General features: G+C 51.4%; 4 protein-coding genes and 2 non-coding genes across 8 annotated transcripts in view; 5 read left to right on the top strand and 1 right to left on the bottom strand.

The window, feature by feature from the left end:
• The first annotated feature begins 315 nt into the window (after positions 1-315).
• Positions 316-4,245, top strand: VTN (vitronectin). 2 transcript variants are annotated; one of them, XM_007452407.1, is made up of 9 exons: positions 316-507; positions 1,348-1,471; positions 1,565-1,684; positions 1,761-2,108; positions 2,186-2,325; positions 2,585-2,741; positions 2,905-3,057; positions 3,470-3,820; positions 4,052-4,164. In XM_007452407.1, exons 1-9 carry the CDS (start codon positions 316-318, stop codon positions 4,162-4,164), a joined length of 1,698 nt encoding a protein of 565 aa, XP_007452469.1. The 2 variants fall into 2 exon arrangements, with proteins under 2 accessions (XP_007452469.1, XP_007452470.1); XM_007452408.1 differs by lacking the exon at positions 316-507 and having other exon boundaries at positions 1,318-1,471; positions 4,052-4,245.
• Positions 4,246-5,531: 1,286 nt separating this feature from the next.
• On the top strand, positions 5,532-6,438 carry SEBOX (SEBOX homeobox). Its single transcript, XM_007452409.1, has 3 exons — positions 5,532-5,562; positions 5,726-5,886; positions 6,058-6,438. Exons 1-3 carry the CDS (start codon positions 5,532-5,534, stop codon positions 6,436-6,438), a joined length of 573 nt encoding a protein of 190 aa, XP_007452471.1.
• Positions 6,439-8,187: 1,749 nt separating this feature from the next.
• Positions 8,188-8,260, top strand: TRNAE-UUC (transfer RNA glutamic acid (anticodon UUC)). The gene has a single exon. It is a non-coding gene; the product is annotated as a tRNA-Glu (tRNA).
• A 3,783-nt stretch (positions 8,261-12,043) lies between these two features.
• VMA12 (vacuolar ATPase assembly factor VMA12) lies at positions 12,044-17,079 on the bottom strand. Its single transcript, XM_007452410.1, has 6 exons — positions 16,845-17,079; positions 15,017-15,090; positions 14,608-14,697; positions 14,052-14,094; positions 13,727-13,839; positions 12,044-13,438 (listed from the first exon to the last, which is right to left on the bottom strand). The coding sequence occupies exons 1-6, from the start codon at positions 17,053-17,055 to the stop codon at positions 13,343-13,345; spliced, it is 627 nt and encodes a 208-aa protein (XP_007452472.1). The 5' UTR covers positions 17,056-17,079; the 3' UTR covers positions 12,044-13,342.
• Positions 15,745-15,817, top strand: TRNAE-UUC (transfer RNA glutamic acid (anticodon UUC)). Its single transcript has one exon. It is a non-coding gene; the product is annotated as a tRNA-Glu (tRNA).
• Positions 17,080-17,202: 123 nt separating the features above from the next.
• The window catches only part of POLDIP2 (DNA polymerase delta interacting protein 2), an 8,697-nt gene continuing 6,005 nt past the window's right edge, over positions 17,203-19,894 (top strand). The window contains exons 1-2 of one of the 2 annotated variants that reach the window (XM_007452405.1): positions 17,203-17,416; positions 18,750-18,831. In XM_007452405.1, the coding sequence (XP_007452467.1) occupies positions 17,256-17,416; positions 18,750-18,831 (243 nt within the window). In that variant the 5' untranslated portion in view covers positions 17,203-17,255. The remainder of the gene's footprint in view (positions 17,417-18,749; positions 18,832-19,894) is intronic. The other variant, XM_007452406.1, reaches the window with a different exon arrangement.

The following is a 19,894-nucleotide window of genomic DNA, read 5'->3' as shown; positions in this document are numbered from 1 at the left end:
CAGTGTCGCCTAGGATCGCGGAGATGCTCTGCAGCAGCCCCGCCCCTGAGAAGCTGTGGTCAGGGAGCCGACGCCCCGCCTCTCGGTCTCGCGGGGCTCCTCCCTTGCCGCCTGCGTAGCCCCACCCCCAAGTCTTCTCCAGCTACGCCCACACGCTGGCCAGGCCTCTCCCCCTAGTCACGTCCCCTGCCCCCTCTACTGGTTGCAGGGGAAGGAGGTGGGAAGCGGAAGGACTGCTTCGGTTTTACGTTGGGGACACTGGGATGTGAGGGCAACACGGTCGAATATGCCTTTCATAGTGTCTTGAGACACTTTATGCCTGTTTCTCAAGTAAGTCTTACATCATGCCTACGAGGTAGCAATTACTGCTCCCATTTAACAGCTGAACCGACTGAGGTCCATGGAGAAGTTTCTCCACAGTCACACTCCCCTCTGATTATAGAAGAGAAAAAAAGCATCGGAATCTCTGAGGATCACTCCCTCCAGGTGGTGGGAGGACTTCCAGAGGTATGTGAACCCCTGAAAGTGGGCACAAAATCAGGCGCTGTGTGCCAGTGAGCATTTTCTAGGTAGAGGGATCTTATTTCTCACTGGAGCCTAAAAGTGTGGGGAACTGGGCCACTTGTTTCCGATGGGGGAGGATGAGGGTGGGGACAGGGAGTGGCCTGCTGAGCAGCAGTAAATTATCGGAAGACTCAGGAATCACATCCAGTCCAAAGGGTTAATATTCACCCAACTTACCGCGCTGTGAAGACCAGCTTGGGGACATCAATGCACCCTGGAGATGAACCCAGAAATGAAACTTTGTTCTTTTATGATAAAAAAAATATCCCCAGCTCCTACCCCCTCTTTCACTGCCCTAAGTACACAAGGGGTGGGTGAACCACCCAGCCAGGGATGTGCCTGATCAAACAGATCACAGGTCAATAACCACTAATGGAGAATGAAGTTGGAGCTACTCCAGGAGTTGGGCATTTTGTCTGCTTTAGCTCCCAACACCCTGTGAGGCGAGTATGATTAGTCTCATTTTGCCAAAAAAAAGAACTAAGGCAGGTAAAGCAGTTTGCGCCAAGGTCCCACAGCCCGTGAGCGGCAGAGTGGGACTTCTTTCTGCCCTCCAGATTCACTGTGCTAGTGCACTTCAGAGATGCCCCTGAGCTTGGTAAGGATCCTGTTCACAGCTCTCCCAGGCCCAGAGTTCCAGGAACATGACCCTCTGCTGCAACAGCCTCTGGGGTCGGGGCACTGGGGGCTGGGCTGGGGGTTGAGCAAACAGAGCAGTAGAAAAGGCAGCTCCTCTTCTCTGGTTCCCCTCCTCCTCGTCTTGCCACTCCCTCCCTTCCTCAGGCATCAGAGCAGAGACCGCAGAGAACCTACCTCACCAGGCTCGAGGCTGGAGGCCCTGCCATGGCATCCCCAAGGCCCCTTCTGATGCTGGCCCTGCTGGCGTGGGTTGTTCTGGCTGACCAAGGTGCCGGAGGGTGTTGGTGGCCGTTTGGGTCAATGTAGGGTGGGCAAGGGTGGTCTGGGCTTGGCCGTGCCAACTGATACCCCCTCCCCACAGAGTCGTGCAAGGGCCGCTGCACTGAGGGCTTCAACTCCGACAGGAAGTGTCAGTGTGACGAGCTCTGCTCTTACTACCAGAGCTGCTGCTCCGACTATGTGGTCGAGTGCAAGCCCCAAGGTGCGTTCAGAGTGGCTGGGCGGGCCTGGGGTCCCCTCGGCAGCTGGAGACTCATTACCACCCTCCCTGCCTGCAGTGACTCGTGGGGATGTATTCACTCTGCCAGAAGACGAGTACAGCTTCCACGACTACCGCGAGGAGACCAGATCCAATACCAGCATCCAGGCACAGCCAGAGAGCCCCACCCAGACCTTTGTCCCGCAGGCCCAGCCTGAAGAGACTACTGAGCAGGCACCTGTTCTGAACCCTGAGGAAGAAGCCCCAGGACCTGGGCAGGGGAACTCAGAGCCTGAAGTGGGGCCCGTCACGCCCGAGACCAGTATCCTAGGGATCTCTGAGTCCCCAGCAGAGGAAAAGCAGTGCAGTGGGAAGCCCTTCGATGCCTTCACCGACCTCAAGAATGGTTCCCTCTTTGCCTTCCGAGGTGACTCAAGGGGCAGGTTATGGGGGTAGGGGTCTGCCCCGGGAGCATCCTCCCTCACACAGCCTCCCTCCCTCTAGGGCTCTACTGCTATGAGCTGGATGAAAAGGCAGTGAGGCCTGGGTACCCCAAGCTCATCCGCGATGTCTGGGGCATCGAGGGTCCCATTGATGCTGCCTTCACCCGCATCAACTGTCAGGGGAAGACCTACCTCTTCAAGGTGCCAGGCCCAGGGGCTGTGGGTCAGGGCCGAGCGTATCTAGGCAGAGGTTGAGGGCTGCTGTGCCCAGGATCAAAGTAGGCAAGAAGGCTGGATTCTGGCTTGTGGTCCCTGGCTGGGGCTCTGTGAGGACACAGAAGCCCAAGGCTCCAGGTCCTGGGTGACAAGCCTGGAACTGGGGCTGCCGCCTTGGGCGGGGACTCTGCCTCTGCGCACAGCCAACCGCCTCCTCACCGTCTTCTCCTTCCCGACCCCTTAGGGTAGTCAGTACTGGCGCTTTGAGGATGGTGTCCTGGACCCCGATTTCCCCCGCAACATCTCTGAAGGCTTCAGGGGCATTCCGGACAACGTGGACGCAGCCTTGGCCCTCCCCGCTCATAGCTACAGTGGCCGGGAGCGGGTCTATTTCTTCAAGGGTACTCGGGAGGTGGGAGGGAGGGTGCGCACGCGCTGCAGCAGTCTTGGTCTTTAAACTTCACTGGCGACAGGCCTCAGATTATCCCCAACCCCCTTGCCAGGAGCTCCTAACTTCCGCAGCCTCTGGGCTTTCCAGCCTTGCTCATGGCCACCCTTCCCCAGGGAAACTGTACTGGGAGTACGAGTTCCAGCAGCAGCCCAGCCAAGAGGAGTGCGAAGGCAGCTCCCAGTCGGCCGTGTTTGAACACTTTGCTCTGATGCAGCGGGACAGCTGGGAGGACATCTTCAGACTTCTCTTCTGGGGCAGTTCCTCTGGTACAGAGGGAGGGCAAGTCTTCCTTCCCCATCCAGAGGGCTGGGATCCCCCAGGGTAGAGGTAGGGCTGAGCTGGCCTGAGGGGCTGTGACTGTGCATCTATCGGTCAAAAGCTGTTTGCTCAGGCCAGACTTTGCTTCTGTTGACCTTTGTAGGGGAGGCTTGCCTCCACCCGGACCCCACACCTTGGACTTTGCCTAGCACAGCCAAGGGCACAGCCAGCAGAAGGAGGAGCTGTAGCTGAGGCAACCGGGGAGGGATATGGTGGAGGGAGGCCAGGGGAAAGCGTATTGAACAGGTAGTCGGAAGGCTGGGATGCTGGGCTCTGCCATTAACTTGCTGTGTGTCCTTGGACAAGGCATAGCCCATCCTTGACCTCCAGGGCTCCCCATTAACCACTTTCTTGCCACAGGTGGTGCTGGAAAGCCCAGGTTCATCAGCCGGGACTGGCTTGGTTTGCCTGGACAAGTGGATGCGGCCATGGCTGGCCGCATCTACATCTCAGGCTCAGCTCCCCGCTCCTCTCGGACCAAGATGACCAAGTCTGTGCGTCGCAATCGTAAACGCTACCGCTCACGCCGTGGCCGTGGCCGCGGCCGCAGACGCAGCCAGAACCCCTACCGGCAATCTCGCTCCACCTGGCTGTCCTGGTTCTCCAGTGAGGAGATGGGCCTGGGAGACTATAACTATGATAACTACGAGATGGACTGGCTTGTGCCTGCCAGCTGTGAGCCCACCCAGAGCGTCTACTTCTTCTCAGGAGGTGGGAGCACTCGCCAGCCCTGTAGCTGGTCTAGCCGGGTCATCCCTGCTGTCCCTGGTCCCCATGGGCTGAACACAGCCCTTGAGTGGTGACTCCAAAATGCCAGGCCGGGAGTCCTCTGGTGCGTTGCGGATGTTCACTTACCCTTCCAGGAGAGACTCAGGTCTTCTCAGGGCAGGATGGGCAGGGCCAGGCAGGGGCTCATGCACCCTCTCCCAACCTCTCTTCCAGACAAGTACTACCGAGTGAACCTTCGCACGCGGCGAGTGGATGATGTGATCCCTCCCTACCCACGCTCCATCGCCCAGTACTGGCTGGGCTGCCCAGTCCCTGCCCACGAGTAGGAGTCCGACTCCAAACAGCTGGGCCTCTGCTGCTCCCTCCTCCAACATCCTCCTCCCAGCTCAATAAAGATCCCTTGGCCCTGAGTTTAAGACTACTGTCCTGACTGGGGTGGACAGGCAGGAGGCAGGGATCTGCCTGGGTAAAGGAGGGGACCTTGGGCAGTCGGGGTGACTTGGGGGAGGGGACAGAGAAGATCCTTCTTTGTGTCCACCCTGTGTTGGGCTCAGGCCCTCTCCATGAGACAGAAAAGCTGTGGGTTGGGAGAGCCTCATGAGAGCAGGCCTTCCTCGCACACGGAGCAGCCCCCAGCAACCCACCAGCAGCTAAGCAGGAGCTTGGACCCCTCTAAGGATGACAGGAGTCACCAAGCTACCCCACCCAGCCCTGGGTTTGTTTTGCCCCTTGTCATTGACTATGGTCTTGGAAGGGGCAGGGGGGCAGGAGGTGGTGGGTTCCAGCTCAGCTTTTCTGCCCATCCTGGACCTGAAATGCTGTTAGCTCAGACCCTTGGATCCCTGGGGAAGCGGTCACTGTGCTCCCCCAAACCTATCCCTATGATAATGGGCCTTTGAGGTCTCTGTCTTGGGTCTGGGGTGCAGAGCACTGAGGCAGGAGAGACAGGAAGGGCAGGAACTGAAAGGAAATTCAAATGCACCTATTTCTCTTAGAAAAGTGGCCCAGAAGACTTCCAAATGATGAGTACACTGTAAAAACAAACATCTTTCTCAAAACCCCTCAAATGTACTTGTGGAGCCTCCTCTGGTTCCAAGTTCCTGGACTGTAGGAAGTCCATCTGGGCTCTTGAAGGGCCAGGGACAAAGGGCTAGGTGCATGCAAAGCTCTGAAGCAGAACTGAGGGTGATCTAGTGGCGACATCTGCTCCCAGCCCTGCTGAGGGGAGGGTGGCTGCCGCTCATCTGCTGTCCAGCTTCTCATCCTGTCCAGCCTCCCCAGCCCCCTCCTCAGTTGGGGGCTAGGACCCCACCCACTGTCCTCCAAGGCAGCCAGCACCAGAGCCCCAGGAGGAGCATCTAGAGAGGGATCTCGTTGGCTTCCTGGATGGAGCCCTGGGAGGATTTTCACAAAGTACAGGACTTCACACACAGACTGCCAGAGTTTGAGCTTTGAGGAGGGGGGCTGGGGCCAGCTTCTTTTGTGAAGCCCCAGAGGAACAGGGTTGCCCCACCCATACCCCCGCAAGCCCCCTTTTCCTCCGGGGTTTCTCAGCCCTCCTCGAGCTGGACGCTAAACCTCCCGCCTCCTGGAGGCGGGGCCAGCCTTCTGAGCAGGATAAAACTCCACGTGGAGGGGAGCGGTGTGGGCACAGCCTTGGCATGGCCATCGGGCTCCTAACTGTGCCGGCCCCATGGCCAGTCCAGTGGACGCGTCCCCTGCAGGTGATCTGGTGGGGAAAGGGTGGGCAGGGCGAGGATGTGGGAAAGGTATGACGGGGAAGGTTGAAGAGGGGTGGGGAGTAGGGGCTTCAGGGTCTGTTGGCTTTGATGCTGCAGTGGAGGCTCTTGCAAGGAGTCCTGACTTGGCCCCCATCCTGGCCTGCAGGCCATGCCAGTGGGTTGGGTCCCCACCGGAGAAAGAGGACTACCTTCAGCAGAGGGCAGCTGCTGGAGTTGGAGCGGGTGTTTGCAGCACGGCCTTACCCCGACATCGGCACCCGTGAGCACCTGGCCCGGGTCACCTGCCTTCCTGAGGCCAAGATACAGGTGAGCTGTGCCCCCCCCCCCACCTCAGGGTCGGGGTGCTCTCACACAGCAGATTTCTAAGCTTGACTCACAGTCCCTTCTCTCTGGATATCCTGCCTCCAGGTTCTGCTTTCCCTGTACCTGGGGGGAGGGGATGCTGGCACCAGAAGAGACTCCTTCTTTCCTTACCAGGTGTGGTTCCAGAACCGCAGAGCCAAGAGAATCAAGAATAGGAAGCCAGGAGGCCTAAGTCCCAGGCCCGAGCCTCCCCAGAGATCCCCTTCTCTTCCGGACACCATCCAGCAGTCCTGGGAGCCCCGCACCCTTGGCCAGCCTCCACCCTCCAACAGCACAGCTCAGTGTGCCTCTGTGTGTCGACATGCCTCCTGTCCAGCTCCTGGCTTGGGTTCAGGGCAGGGCTGGGTAGGGGCTAAAGCTACGGCCCCATGGGGACCGGCTGGGGCTTCAGGGGTCCACGTCTCTTCAGAGCGAGCTGCTCCCCAGACCTCACTGGGCAGCCTGTCTGACCTCATCTATGCCTCGGCAATTGTCACCAACCTGGACCACTCCTAATCTAGGTCTAGAACTTGTAAGTCCCTCCCTCTGGCTCCTGTAGCCCATCCTGCCCCTTAAGACTGAACACACCAGAAGTGGATCCCCTGCCCTCTCCTTTTACACAAGGGAGTTCTCTTATGGGAAGAAAGTTTAGCCCAGGGATCCCTCTCTTCCACTGTCCTCCAGGCCAGCCTAGATGCGGGTGCTATGGAGTGACAAGGGCCTGGCTTCTGCTACCCAGCACCCTGCCCCTCCAGGGACACCTGCCCATCATCTTGGCAGGAGGTGCCTGCAGAGGGATGAGGTAGGAGCCCATGTTTCCCACTTCTCCTGCCAGGCCTGGTCCCCAGTTCTTCTCATGCCAGCTGGCAACATGTCCTCCCTCTAAAGGAGAATGGGCAGCTGCCCCTCACCCAAGGGCCCTTCAGGCCACGACCTAACTGACTGTCAAGTGAGCTAGGAGAGTGCCGATCCTAATTTTAGACTCTGCAGGGATCAATCCTTTTACAGTTCAGGGCCCCCTCTCCTGTCCTCCTGCCACCTGGATGAATTAATCACAACCATGGATCTGAAGAGGGAGTGATATTAAAGTAATAAAGTAGAAATAGGAAAGCAGGGCTTACGTTTATTTAATTTTCACAAATATCAGATTGGCTGCCCTCTGACCTGGGGCTGCAGAGACAACCTGACAGATTCGGGATGGGGTGGGTGTGGTGCGTGTGGCAGCATTGGGTTTTGATATCACTGTCATCTGTAATACCAACTAATCTCCAAATAAAACCCAAACTCTGTACCTTAATCTGGATTGTTGTGTGCTGCAAATGAATTGGGACGACGGGGGACGTTTGCTTTTGAAATTTATCTCCATCACCTAATCCCTAAATAGGGCCAGGTTCCCCGCAGATTCTGGGTGGGAGGTATTACTCAGGCTTCTGTTGGGATTGGTTAGAGGGGGAGTTAGTCGAAGGGTTTAGGGCTCTGGCTGACAGACCCTGGAGAGATGGGAGCCTCAGCTGCATCCCCTGCTCCCGGTCCCACTTGTTCCAGGACACTCCAGCTGCCTCCACTCCTGGAGCTGCTCTGCCTCAGAAAGAAAATCTTGGGATCTGCAGTTGGTCTGTGCTGGATTCAAATCCTGGCTGCTATGTAGTCTTGGAACTCTGCAAAAGTCTATGAACCCGAAAAATGGGGATGATAATATTCATCTCCTCTCTGTTTTGGGAACGAGAAGCAGTAATGTAGGTGAAGGGCTTCACGTGGTGCGTGACACGTTGTAAAAGCTCTCAACACACGCTAGTTCCCGCTCACTGGGAAGGTCCCAAACTTCTCGCTCCTCTGGCCTCCTGCCAAGGACTCCCCTTTCTCCCTGGGAAGCCCTGGACCCAGACTGCACTGGAGAAAGCATGGTATAGTGAGACAGAGGGAGTGGCTGGGGCTGAGAGCAGAGTTCCCTTCTCTGGGATGAGAACTAGAGGGCAGGTCACCTGATTCCTATTTCTCATTCTGCCCTTGCAGATGGAGGCCACCTGCACCATGGCCATTGCCTCAGCAGGCACTAAGGCTTTGACTGCTTTAGTCTCAGAAGTCAGCCCATAAAGGAGCTCTTATGTTAATGCCACAGAAAACTATTGGCTTGTGAGTAGGGGGCTGGGATCAGGTAAGGATGCCGTCCCAAGAAAGAGGAGTGTGTGGGGAATTGACTCCCATGGCATCCTGAGAAGATGCCCTGGGTCAGAAGCTATTTAAGAAGCCCTGCTCCATGGGAATTCCCTGGCAGTCCAGTGGTCAGGACTTGGCACTTTCACTGCTGTGGACCCAGGTTCGATCCCTGGTCGGGGAACTAAGGTCCCACAAACTGGCGAAAAAAAGAAGGCCTGCTCTTTATCTAAAATTTGGAAGTCTTCCAACCTGAATCCAGGTACATGGAGGCTGTGAAAACTTGAGGATATGTGGGCACCCCGGCCCACGGAGTTTAGCACAGGTAAGTACAGCCATGACTCTCCACAAAGCTTCAGTGTAAGCTTTTTTTTCCCTCTCATGTTTCAGGGTTGTATAACAACTTATTTTGCACAATAATATCTTTGTATAATAATTTTTATTTTAAAATGCATTTATTACTATAATCTTACTGCTGATTTTTAAGTTGAATCCAATATAGAATTTTTTTTTTTTGGCCGCACCGCTCAGCTTGCAAGATATTAGTTCCCCAACCAGGGATTGAACCCAGCCCCAAGGAGCACCAAGTCCTAACCATGATGTCTCCATGTTGCCTGTGAAGTGAAGGCTCATGTCTGCCTAGTTCAATGCCTCTCACCCTTCTCACCCTGGAGGTGATAAATTACCAAATTTCATCTTCCCCTTTTTGTTGGGGGGGGCTGCACCACGCGGCTTGCAAGATCTTAGTTCCCCAACCAAGGATCAAATCCATGCTCCCTGCAATGGAAATGCAGAGTCCTAACCACTGGACTGCCAGGGAATTCCCTCCAATATAGAATTTTATTATTAGACATAACTCTGAGATGGACACTGGCATGTACTACAAACGTCACTTACAGATACTGATAAATCACTTTTTTGTGTGGGTAGCTTTTATTTTTATTTATTTTTTAGGGGGATCCTATTGAACTTTATTTGGTTTTGGTGCTTTAAAATTTTTTTTAAATTTTATACTGGAATATAGTTGATTTACAATGTTGTGTTAGTTTCAGGTGTACAGCAAAGTGATTCAGTTATACATATAGATATATCTAATCTTTTTCAGATTATTTTCCATTATAGGTTATTACAAGATATTGAGTATAGTCCCCTGTGGTACACAGTAAGTCCTTGTTGATTTATCTATTTTATATATAGAAGTGTGTATATGTTAATCCCAACCTCCTAATTTATCCCTCCCCCAACTCTTTCCCCTTTGGTAACCATAAGTTTGTTTTCTAAGCCTGGGAATCTGTTTCTGTTTTGTAAATAAATTCATTTGTATCATTTTTTTAGATTCCACATATAAGTGATATTATATGATATCTTTCTCTAACTTACTTCACTCAGTATGATAATCTCTAGGTCCATCCATGTTGCTGCAAATGGCATTATTTCATTCTTTTTTATGGCTGAGATAAATTGCTTTCTAAAAGCGTTGTTGGTATGCTTTTTAAATTTTATTTTATTTTTTATTTTTTTTATTTTTTTTTATTTATTTTTTTTTTTTGCAGTACGCGGGCCTCTCACTGTTGTGGCCTCTCCCGTTGCGGAGCACAGGCTCCGGACGCGCAGGCTCAGCGGCCATGGCTCACGGGCCCAGCCGCTCCGCGGCATGTGGGATCTTCCCGGACCGGGGCACGAACCCGTGTCCCCTGCATCGGCAGGCGGACTCTCAACAACTGCGCCACCAGGGAAGCCCGGTATGCTTTTTTTAGATACTTATTTTTTTATAAATTGATTTATTTTTTATTTATTTATTTTTGGCTGCCTTGGGTCTTCGTTGCTATGCGTGGGCCCTCTCTAACTGCGGCAAGCGGGGGGCCACTCCTCGCCGAAGTGCGCGGGCCTCTCACTGCGGTGTCCTGTTGCAGAGCACGGGCTCCAGGCATGCGGGCTCAGTAGTTGTGGCGCATGGGCATGGCCGCTCCGTGGCACGTCGGATCCCCCGGGACCAGGCCCCGAACCCGTGTCCCCCGCACTGGCAGGCAGACTCCCAACCACTGTGCCAGAAGGGAAGTCCCTACTTTTTTCTTTTTTGTTTTGCGGAAAGCGGGCCTCTCACTGTTGTGGCCTCGCCCGTTGCGGAGCACAGGCTCCGGACACGCAGGCTCAGCAGCCGTGGCTCAGGGGCCCAGCCGCTCCGCAGCATGTGGGATCTTCCCGGACCGGGGCAAGAACCCATGTCCCCTGCATCGGCAGGCGGACTCCCAACCACTGAAGCCCCCTACATATTTTTTAAATACCTCTTTTTGCTGATCCCTGATGTAGATCATCAGAACTGTCCAGCTATCTTTAGGTCAGTGTGTGAAATGTTTTCTCTAAGAAGAGTTGAAATGGGGGATGGTTCTATATTACTGACTAAAGCCAAAGGACAAAGTGATGATCAGTTTAATCCCCAAGTCTGTCTTATGGCACATGAGTTGTCAGGCTCCCTAATACTAAACCTTAATAGTGACTTCACAATAGCATAGGCAGTATTCTCCACTCTTCCCTCGAGCACCCTAAGTATGAAGTAAAAGAAAGGAGAGAGAATATAGAAAATTAGGAACTGCATCAGACACAATGAATACTCCAACCTCAGACTCCTGCAGGTCAGGAAGAGAAAAAAAGAGCTAACAATTATTACGCACATGGTGAGAATGAGTTCCCACTCCATGTTAGTGCTTCATATGTACTTTCATTTGACCAATTTTCTAACTTTAGGAAGAGACTGAATAGTGTTAAGTGTGGAGAGTGGTGACATGACAGCCAAGAGCCAGGGGTTCTAGTCTGGGCTCTAATAAGCTCTGTGGCCTTGGACAGACCAGGTGATCCTCCTGAATAGTAGTGTCTTTGCGAATTGCTTGGTTGGGAAAATTAATCTAAGTTTTTGTGGCATTGAAAAATTCTGTGGTTCTCTGTTGTTTATTTATTTATATTTTTGGCTGTGTCGGGTCTTTGTTGCTACGTGCCGGCTTTCTCTAGTTGCGGCGAGCAGGGGCTACTCTTCGTTGTGGTGTGCAGGCTTCTCATTGCGGTGGCTTCTCTTGTTGCGGAGCACGGGCTCTAAGCACATGGGCTTCAGTAGTTGCAGCACGTGGGCTCAACAGTTGTGGTACACAGGCTCAGTTGCTCTGTGGCATGCGGGATCTTCCCAGACCAGGGCTTGAACCCGTGTCCCCTGCATTGGCAGGGCAGGCAGATTCCTAACCACTGCGCCATCAGGGAAGTCCCTGGTTCTCTGTTCTGATTTATATGTTTCAGAATAAAATCTGTGTATTTTTTCCCTCATTTTTCTTACTGTTCTCGGCCCCAATACCCCAGAGATATTCATTGTCAAAGGTGGAGAATGGAATACAGACCAAAGCAAATAATTCAAATAGATTTTTTAAGCACATAGCATAGATATTGGTCTGAAGGTTAAAGCTCTTTCCATTTGCAAGACCCAGTCACTTGAGAAGGGATGATGTCTACAAGAATTCTAAAAATCTGGCTTGGTTTTGCTTATCAGGAGCAATGAGTGACTCGGTGTAGCTTTTTAACTCAATCTTAAACAGTCTGGGTTGCTAGAAACACCGTAAAACGCCACCTGCATTTTTTCTCACGGTTGACATTTCTTCCAATCAACAACAGAAATCCTAAGATTTCTCAACAAAGTTATCTGAGGTGTAGCACAAGGGCCTAAGCCCTCCCTCTCTCTCATGCAGAATTTCTTGCTATAATTCAAGAAATTGGCAATATCGTAGAGGAAACATCTACTGAGCCAATGAGTGTATAATTTCTAAGAACAGAATAGTGTCCTGGGAAAAAAGAAGACCATGGGAGCTCATACACTGAACAAACGGAAAGACAGCATCCACCATTAGGAGCAGACCCTGACCAATTCTCACAACTATGGAAATCTATGGGCTTTTGTGTTGTCGTGAGATTTGAAATAAAAATACACTGGATACAATAAATATTTATTGGATAAATAATAATGCTGCTATAATTTCTAAATGTCTTATACAGATTCTATCAATACACCACTAATCTAAGTTCTTAGAAGTTTAACATTACATAGAGACTTCAGGACAACCTAGGAGTCTTTGGCTCCATTTAACAGAGGAAGGACCAAAGTAGATCATTTGACCTCTCTCAGCCTCAGTTTTGCCTTCTGGAAAAGGGGCCTAAAACCACTTCCTTTTCCAACCTCCAGGATTGTTGTGAAGACAAAAAGCAATCATGTAAAACAATTAGTCAACTGTGAACTTTTACATACTATTGTTTTTAACCTACCCAAACATGTTTAAGAATCCACATAAAATAACCTACATTAGGCTTATGTATAACAATATGTACACATATCATATATATTATAAAGTGTATACTCATATTTATATAATTATACATGTAGTTAAATCTGAAAATAGTCCCCTGTCTACCAAGAATGTCTCCCTTTATTAGTTGAGACAATTCACAGTAGGCATACGCTCCCCACAAATACAAACAAGCACAAGGGGTTTTGCAATTAAAAGCAAACATACTGTTTTGCCATCTGAACTGTTTTCATTTTTGGAAGCAGAGCAAAGGGTGAGAGGAAGGTGGGAGGTTTAAGGAGGGCTGGTGAGTGGTGGAGACAGGCGGAAGCATATAGAAAATCTGAGCAAGGCAAGCAGAAGGAAGAAGATGAAGACAGAAACGAAGATTCCAAAAACGTAGCTGCCTTGCTTCTGATTCCACCATCCCGTACCACCCGGCTTCCTCTTATCTGATGTCCTCTAATTGGTTCCTCTTCCAGCACAAACTGAAGAAAGGGAATCCCTTCTGCTTTCTTGGAGTCTTCTGATCTAAATTACAGGTCTGCATCAAGATGTGTGGAGCAAGGATGACCACTGATTTCTGCACCTGGGCAAGTTCAAGGCAGTATGGTCTACTTCTGGAAAGGCCTGGATTCTCTTTACTTCCAATGGAAGAAAAAAAACCCAGCCCCAGCAATGCCCAGAATGGACTGTAGATGGCAGATGGGCACCGGGTTCAGGAGAATGTACAGATAGACCAGTTCTTTCCAGTCGTTGTCTGAGTCTCCTCTACTGCCCACTCTGTAAATTGACAGAGGATGGGGCTCCCTGCAGGAACAGCAGGTGGTCTTGGCTCGGCCCTCTGACTAACCGGAGCTGAGTACAAAGAGCCTGATGGGTTGACTGAGAATCAGTGATTGGCAGCTGGGAGCCTGGAGTCTCCAGACTTTGATGATGAAGCGTGGTTACAGCTCTCCCAGCTCACCTTCCATCACCCGCACCATGATGTACAGCTCAGCCAGACCCACCACAGAGGCCACGATCAATGCTGCCAGTACCTGCTGGGAAGTGAGAGAACCAGGCTTAGGGGATGCAGGCCAGCTTCCAGCTCTAGCACCTAATAAGGATGGAGAGGACCTCAACCCAGCCCATAAGTTGGGGGAAGGGAAGAAAAGAGAATCTGGATTCTCTTGAGGTTATTACCTACCCCTATGACTGCTGGATAGATCTAATGTCCCCCTTGTTTATCACATAAATACCTAACCTGTTCAAGGCGTTTTCACATACGTCCTCCCTTTCCCACTAACACTCCCACCTGGGGCACCCTGCCCTGACCAATACCTACTCACCGAGGTCATTTCTGTGAAGATATACTGGCTTCCAAGGTAAGTGCAGACGAAGGCAGCTGCCACCGTGACAATGAAGTTAAAGATGGTGATGACCAGAGCCTTCACTGACCTCACTTTGGGGAGGAGCCCAGGGAAGAAACCGTTAGGTCAGCATCCTCCAAGAGGCCCTTTTATCTCATGGCTGCCTCCCGCCTCAGCTGGGTTTCCCTCCAACAGCAAGCCTGAATAGCTCAGGCTTAAACCCAGAGCACTGGAGTGGGAAGCAGGGCCATGACTGACCGGTCCCAGGGACAGGCTTTAGCAGCCTGATTTCCTAGTATCTCACCTTGCTTTCCCAGGTCACTGAGGGTTCCACCATGCCTTGAATCCTGGGAAAAAGAAAAGGCAAAGGATTTCAGAATGGAAGCAGCTCAGAGGCAGCCCAGCAAGTATTCATTTGTCAGTCTGGGCTCAGCCCTCTTTATTACCCAACACGTTAGTTCTGCCTTCTCCATGGATTTTGTCTGGGACCAGTTGGATTCTTCTCTGGACCACAGGTCAAGCATTTCAGAGAAGAGACATAGGTTCCCAGTACCCATGTACCCGTCTCCCGCTCTGGGGCAGGAGCATACAGAGAATAGGATGGAGCCATGTCAGAAGAATGGCTCCAGGCTCATCCCCACCCTCTACAACCTTTAAAATTCAGTCACCATATGAGCCCAGAGTCTCAGTAAATGAGTTGGGAATTGTACTTGGCTTGGACACAGCCCAGAGCTTCTACAGTTCCTTAACAGTATACAAACAAAGTTTCCATGTTGCTTCTTTCATTTGTACCTCTTCCCAGAGCAGGGCCCTGCTTTCAGGGGCTACACAGTCCATGTATTGAAGAGCGGGCCCTTTACCTGACAGGTGACATTGCGGGTGATCCGCTTATACTCCTCATTGGCCAGATGTATCTTAATCTTCTCCAGACGAGCAACTAGCTCTGGGTTCTGAGGCAGAAAAAGCAAATGAGAAGAATGATACTCCCAGCTTGCTAGAAAGCATGTCACAATCACTAGTTTCAGGGGACAAAGTACTAAGAAGACCCAAGTACCAGTTCTGCCTCCAGTGCTTTGGAAATTTTTTTTTTTTTAATTCCAGTTTTCCAAGCTGTCAGACTAGGAGGACAATATCTGGTTCCCCCACCCCAGCATTCAAGGATTTAAAAGACAAATTTTTGAGCCCAAATGTTGATTCATAAATTTGGATGTATCATGAGTAAACCCAACTCAACCAACACCCACTCTCACAAATATATCCCTTACATACCCGAGGAGGCTTCACAACCTCTGGGAGATAGATTTCACTGCCTTCTAGGAGCTCATGAAGGTATAGTGTGGAACCTAGGAAGAAAAGATTTCCACAAACATAATGATGCATAGAGCTGAGGTTGAAGGATTAACATCAGAGAAGGGTCTAGCTCTTCAGTTCTTTCTACCAAAATAAAACATGGCCATGCCTATACCAATTCATCTCCAGGATCATTTTCAACTGGGAAGAAACTAGGACAATCCCACGTAAGTATCTCCTAGTGCTACATACTGACTTTAATTTTTGGCTCTCAATTACCCTACCAATGTCACAGCCAATAACATGTAAGCCATTTATATTTGCCTTTAAGTTAGGTAATTTCTGTGGCCACAACAGAACTTGCCCTAAATACGTTTAAGGCATAGTGGTGGCAAATACTCACAGGACACTGTACTAGATGATCTCTAAGGTCCTTTTTAGTTCCAATAATTGAAGAATCTACCCTTCACACTTCTGGGTAGGCTGTTAATTCCGGCAAAAGACCTCACATGTCAGTTAGTCCTACTGCCCCCCTTTACATGTTCAGGGAACTGAGGCCCAAGGAAGAGAAATGACTTCTCCAAGAAGAGTTAATAGCAGAGTTAGGACTAGAACTCAGATGCTACTCCCCGTTCAGATCTTTCAACACACTTTTCCATCATCCTATATCTAAAAACAAAAACAAAAACAAAATCCCATTAGGGAATTCCCTGGTGGTCCAGTGGTTAGGACTCCACACTTTCACTGCTGAGGGCCCGGGTTCAATCCCTGGTTGGGGAGCTAAGATCCCACAAGCTGAGCGGCGCAGCCAAAACGAAACAAAACAAATAAACAAAAAAACCATGAGATTTGGCACTCTTGCTAAGAAATCCAGATTCCCAAACAGGGCAAGCTCACTATGCTAAGTTGTTTTTTAGTGTGGCTTAAAAGAAAGAAACTGAACCTGTGCAGTGGTATTGGGTTAGAACTTGGACTTCCTCAAGGGCCAGGTGGGCCTAAGTGGGCCTGGAAGTAAAGAGGAGACTCAAGAGAACAGAAACTGCACAAGTAAATTTTGTCATCCACGAAGAAGTCCCATGGAAATTATGAAGGGAGTGGGCTCCCCAGGGTTTATGAGGTGACTCTTGGGCTGGCCAGACGATCATTCCATGGGTGAAGGAGTGATGGATTTGAATCCCAGTCCCCCTAAAACTGAGTTCCCTTAATGAGTTTATAATTAATCTCTCGATCCAAAACTTTATTCCCTTTCTTGTCCCCTCGAACCTCAATCCTTTGCTAACAATACTAATGAACCAGAGTCAGATGACTAAAACTGCTATTGCTGATAACATCTTTAATGTACTAAAAGTGCTGTTATAGATATCATCATAAACCTGCAAACTCAGGTTGTTTCTCCAGGGCAAGGTAAGCTAACAGACGCCGGAGCCATGGACCACCTGGCCTGAGAATCCTAAATCAGAGACATCCTGACTCGACAATTGGGAAATGTCACATGACAGTGATTATTCCCAGTCTCTTTGTTCTTCTCCCTTAAACGAAAACCCCTTAACTCAAAGACCAAGCTGAAATGGACCTGAGGCTTGTCTCCCACTCCCTTGCTTGGCACCCTGCACTGAACACTGTACTTTCCTTCACCACAACCCTGCCTCAGTAGATTTTTGGCTTTGCCGGGAGGAAGGCAAGCCGCAAGTCTGGTTCCGCAACAGATACATCCCTCATAAAAATGCTAGAGGTAGGAAAAAAGACCTCAGGAGAGACTAAACTCTGGAAAAAAGGAGGCGACTCTGGACTGGAGACCGGGGCTCACCCCTTTCTCTCAGGTACTGATGCAGGTCCCGGATCAGGCGGAAAGACACCAGGCGAGCGGGGCCAGCCGGACGATCGCCGCCCTTGTGCTTCTTCTCTAGCACGGCCTCAAGTTCTTCCCGCAGCTTCCCGGGCAGCTGCTCTGGCTCCAGCTCCCCGCCGGGGCCCAAAGCGCGTACAAGACGCTCGCCAACCAACAAGGAAGACGCCATGATTAGCCGACTTTAAGGTCAGGTGACCCCGGGCCGGGACTTCCGTCCGCCTGTGCCGGAAGGAGCGCGACGCTCGCGGGGCGGGGCAGAGGGCCAAGGGGGCGTGGAAGTGGCGCGGGGCAGTGTGGGGCGGGGGCGGAACGCCGCCCGGCGGCGGGTCGGGTCCTGTGTCAGCAGCCCAGCGGGTACTCGGGCGGGACATGGCGGGTTGTGTGGCCCGGCGGGCCCTGACCGTGGGCAGTCGCTGGTGGTCCCGGTCGCTGACCGGGGCCCGAGGGCCGAGGCCGCTCTGTGCGGCGGGTGGAGCTGGGACCTTCCCACCAGTGGCGACCACGACGACGCGGAGGCACCTCTCGTCCCGGTGAGGGACGAAGCACGGGGGCCGAGCCCGGAGCCCAGGGAGCGTGTCCCGGGCTAGAGGGGAGGCCAGGGGACCCGGCCGGCCGGCTGGGGGTGATTGGAGTTCGACCCGGGAGAGGGTTCTGGCCGGGAGCCGACTGCGCTGCCCGCTACGCGTTCCAGGAGCGGACAAGGGAGCGCGGCCCAGAGCCCTGGGTTGTGCAGGGCTGGCTCTGAGGGGGAACTAGTAACCCTCCCGGAGCGAATCTTACTTCCCAGAATGTGGGAATCCGAGCGCCGCTGTTAGTGGGCAGCCCTTTAATTAAGTCCTAGGGCTTTCCCCCAGCCCGTGACTGGGCCAAGACCTCTCACAGAAAGATGCTAGAAGTGGGAAACAGGACCCGAATCTGCGCCCTGCGTGGGTCCCAGGTTTCAATGTGACCTTGGGGACACACTTTCTCTTTATGTGACTTGGGGAATGGGGTTTGAGGCCATGGGGATGGTGTGAGCAGTGTCTCTAGGGATGGGCCAGGCAGATCAAATTGGGGCGGGTGAATCAAGTGGCAGGAAGCATAAAGTTCACATCTCCAAAATAGTAAGAAAACAGTGCTTTGAAGGACCCCTAGAAAGAGCAGCCCTGTCCGGAGAGACCACTGTAAGAGCTGACCTTTTAGTGGGTGAGATTCGACACGGACACTGGGGAGAGATGATAGCTATTTCCAATTTAAGGCTCCTGTGAAAACTGATTAAATCTGAACAAAAACTAGATTGAGAGAATAATACTAGGTGTAGTACAGGGGTGAGGACTGCAGTTTAGAGGGGGAGATGGACATGGAATTACAACACAAAATAAGTATTTTTTGAGCACCGTTTATACACCAGGTTTTGAGGGAGCACAGGCTAATCAGACACAGGCATTGCTCCCAAAGAACTTGCAGTCTCTAATGGAGATAAGACAGGGACACAAATAACTGAAATGCAAGGTGGAAAGGGCAGTTAAAATGCTGTGGGAGTTCAGGAGGGTGGGTCAGGGAAGGAATGGAGGCAAGGGATACAATTAAGCAGGGTCTGAGGGCATGATATGAGGAATGCTGAGAGTCAAGAGAGAAGAAAGTGATCTGGGAGCAGTCAGATCTTATGGAGGCATCTGTGGCTCGACCTCAAAGGAGGAAAGGCAGAATCTCTGTGGAGTGGTGGCTTGCCAGGACCCTTACCTGCTTCAGCTGGCCCCACTGCTGCTACCCTTCTCTGCTGTCATTGCCCTGGCCCCTCAGTATCCTAGTAGCTTTTACTGATGGATTAGTACCCTTCACTTCTTAGCCGTTCAGTTGCTTGTTCTTTTCCTTCCTAATCAGAAACCGACCAGAGGGCAAAGTTTTGGAGACAGTTGGTGTGTTTGAGGTGCCAAAACAGAACGGAAAATATGAGACTGGGCAGGTGAGTGCTGGGCTGCGTCATCTTTCATTTTCACTGTGTGCTCTGCTTCTGAAAGGGTCAGATTTGGTCACAGGCCTGAAAGTTATGGTTTTCTGCCTTGGTGTTTGGTGCCAGACCAGAATCAAGTTTGTTTGTTTGGTTTTTTTTTAAGACGGGTTTTCTGTTTTCCTGGATTTGAATACATTTCATGTGTCATTGGGTTCTGTTTCCAAGTTAGTGTGGACAGAGATGGTTTGGACTGTATTGAGGAGAGAGTCCTGTTGCTGAAGAGTCGTCTAACATAGTGGCTGGTAGGAAGCCAGTGGAGGGAGCTTTCAGAAAAGCAAACCTGCTTTCTGATGCTTTGTCATAGTTGAACTGATTGCAGTGAAGTAAGCTCTGGGGGTGAGGCTCTTTTTCTGTGTCAGCTTTGTGCCAGATCCACTGAGATAGATTTAGGCCCCTTGTAGGTAAGGAGGACTTTTTGTTTATTCAACTTTTTTTTTTCCGTATGCCTGCAATGGACTAAGCTTTATGCATTGGTGTTAAATCAGAAAGCAATGCCTTCATGGAGTTGACAGTCTAGAAAGGAATTACAGTATGCCAATGGTCAACGGCTGTACAGTGTGCTAACTGGAGGGGAGGTGAGGGAAGGCTTCCTAGAGGCCTCAGCTATGGCCTAAAGGATGAGTAGGGGCTTCCCTGGTGGCGCAGTGGTTAAGAATCTGCCTGCCAATGCAGGGGACACGGGTTTGAGCCCTCGTTCGGGAAGATCCCACATGCCGCAGAGCAACTAAGCCCGTGTGCCACAACTACTGATCCTGCGCTCTAGAGCCCGTGAGCCACAACTACTGAGCCTGTGTGCCACAACTACTGAGCCTGCTCTCCGCAACAAGAGAAGCCACCGCAATGAGAAGCCCACGCACCGCAACGAGGAGTAGCTCCCAAAGCCCGTGCACAAAGACCCAATGCAGCCAAAAATAAATAAATTTTTTAAAAAAAGGATGAGTAGAAGTCAGCCAGGTAAAGAGGCAGTAAGCATGTTCCAGAGTTGGTCTGGGTGGATCACAGAGTTCAAGGGAAA

The sequence above is a fragment of the Lipotes vexillifer genome, unplaced genomic scaffold (assembly GCF_000442215.2).
Source record: "Lipotes vexillifer unplaced genomic scaffold, Lipotes_vexillifer_v1.1 scaffold216, whole genome shotgun sequence".
Classification (NCBI taxonomy): Eukaryota; Metazoa; Chordata; class Mammalia; order Artiodactyla; family Lipotidae; genus Lipotes; species Lipotes vexillifer.
The sequence above is the reverse complement of the archived record's forward strand: the minus strand, read 5'-3'. Positions and strand labels throughout refer to the sequence as shown.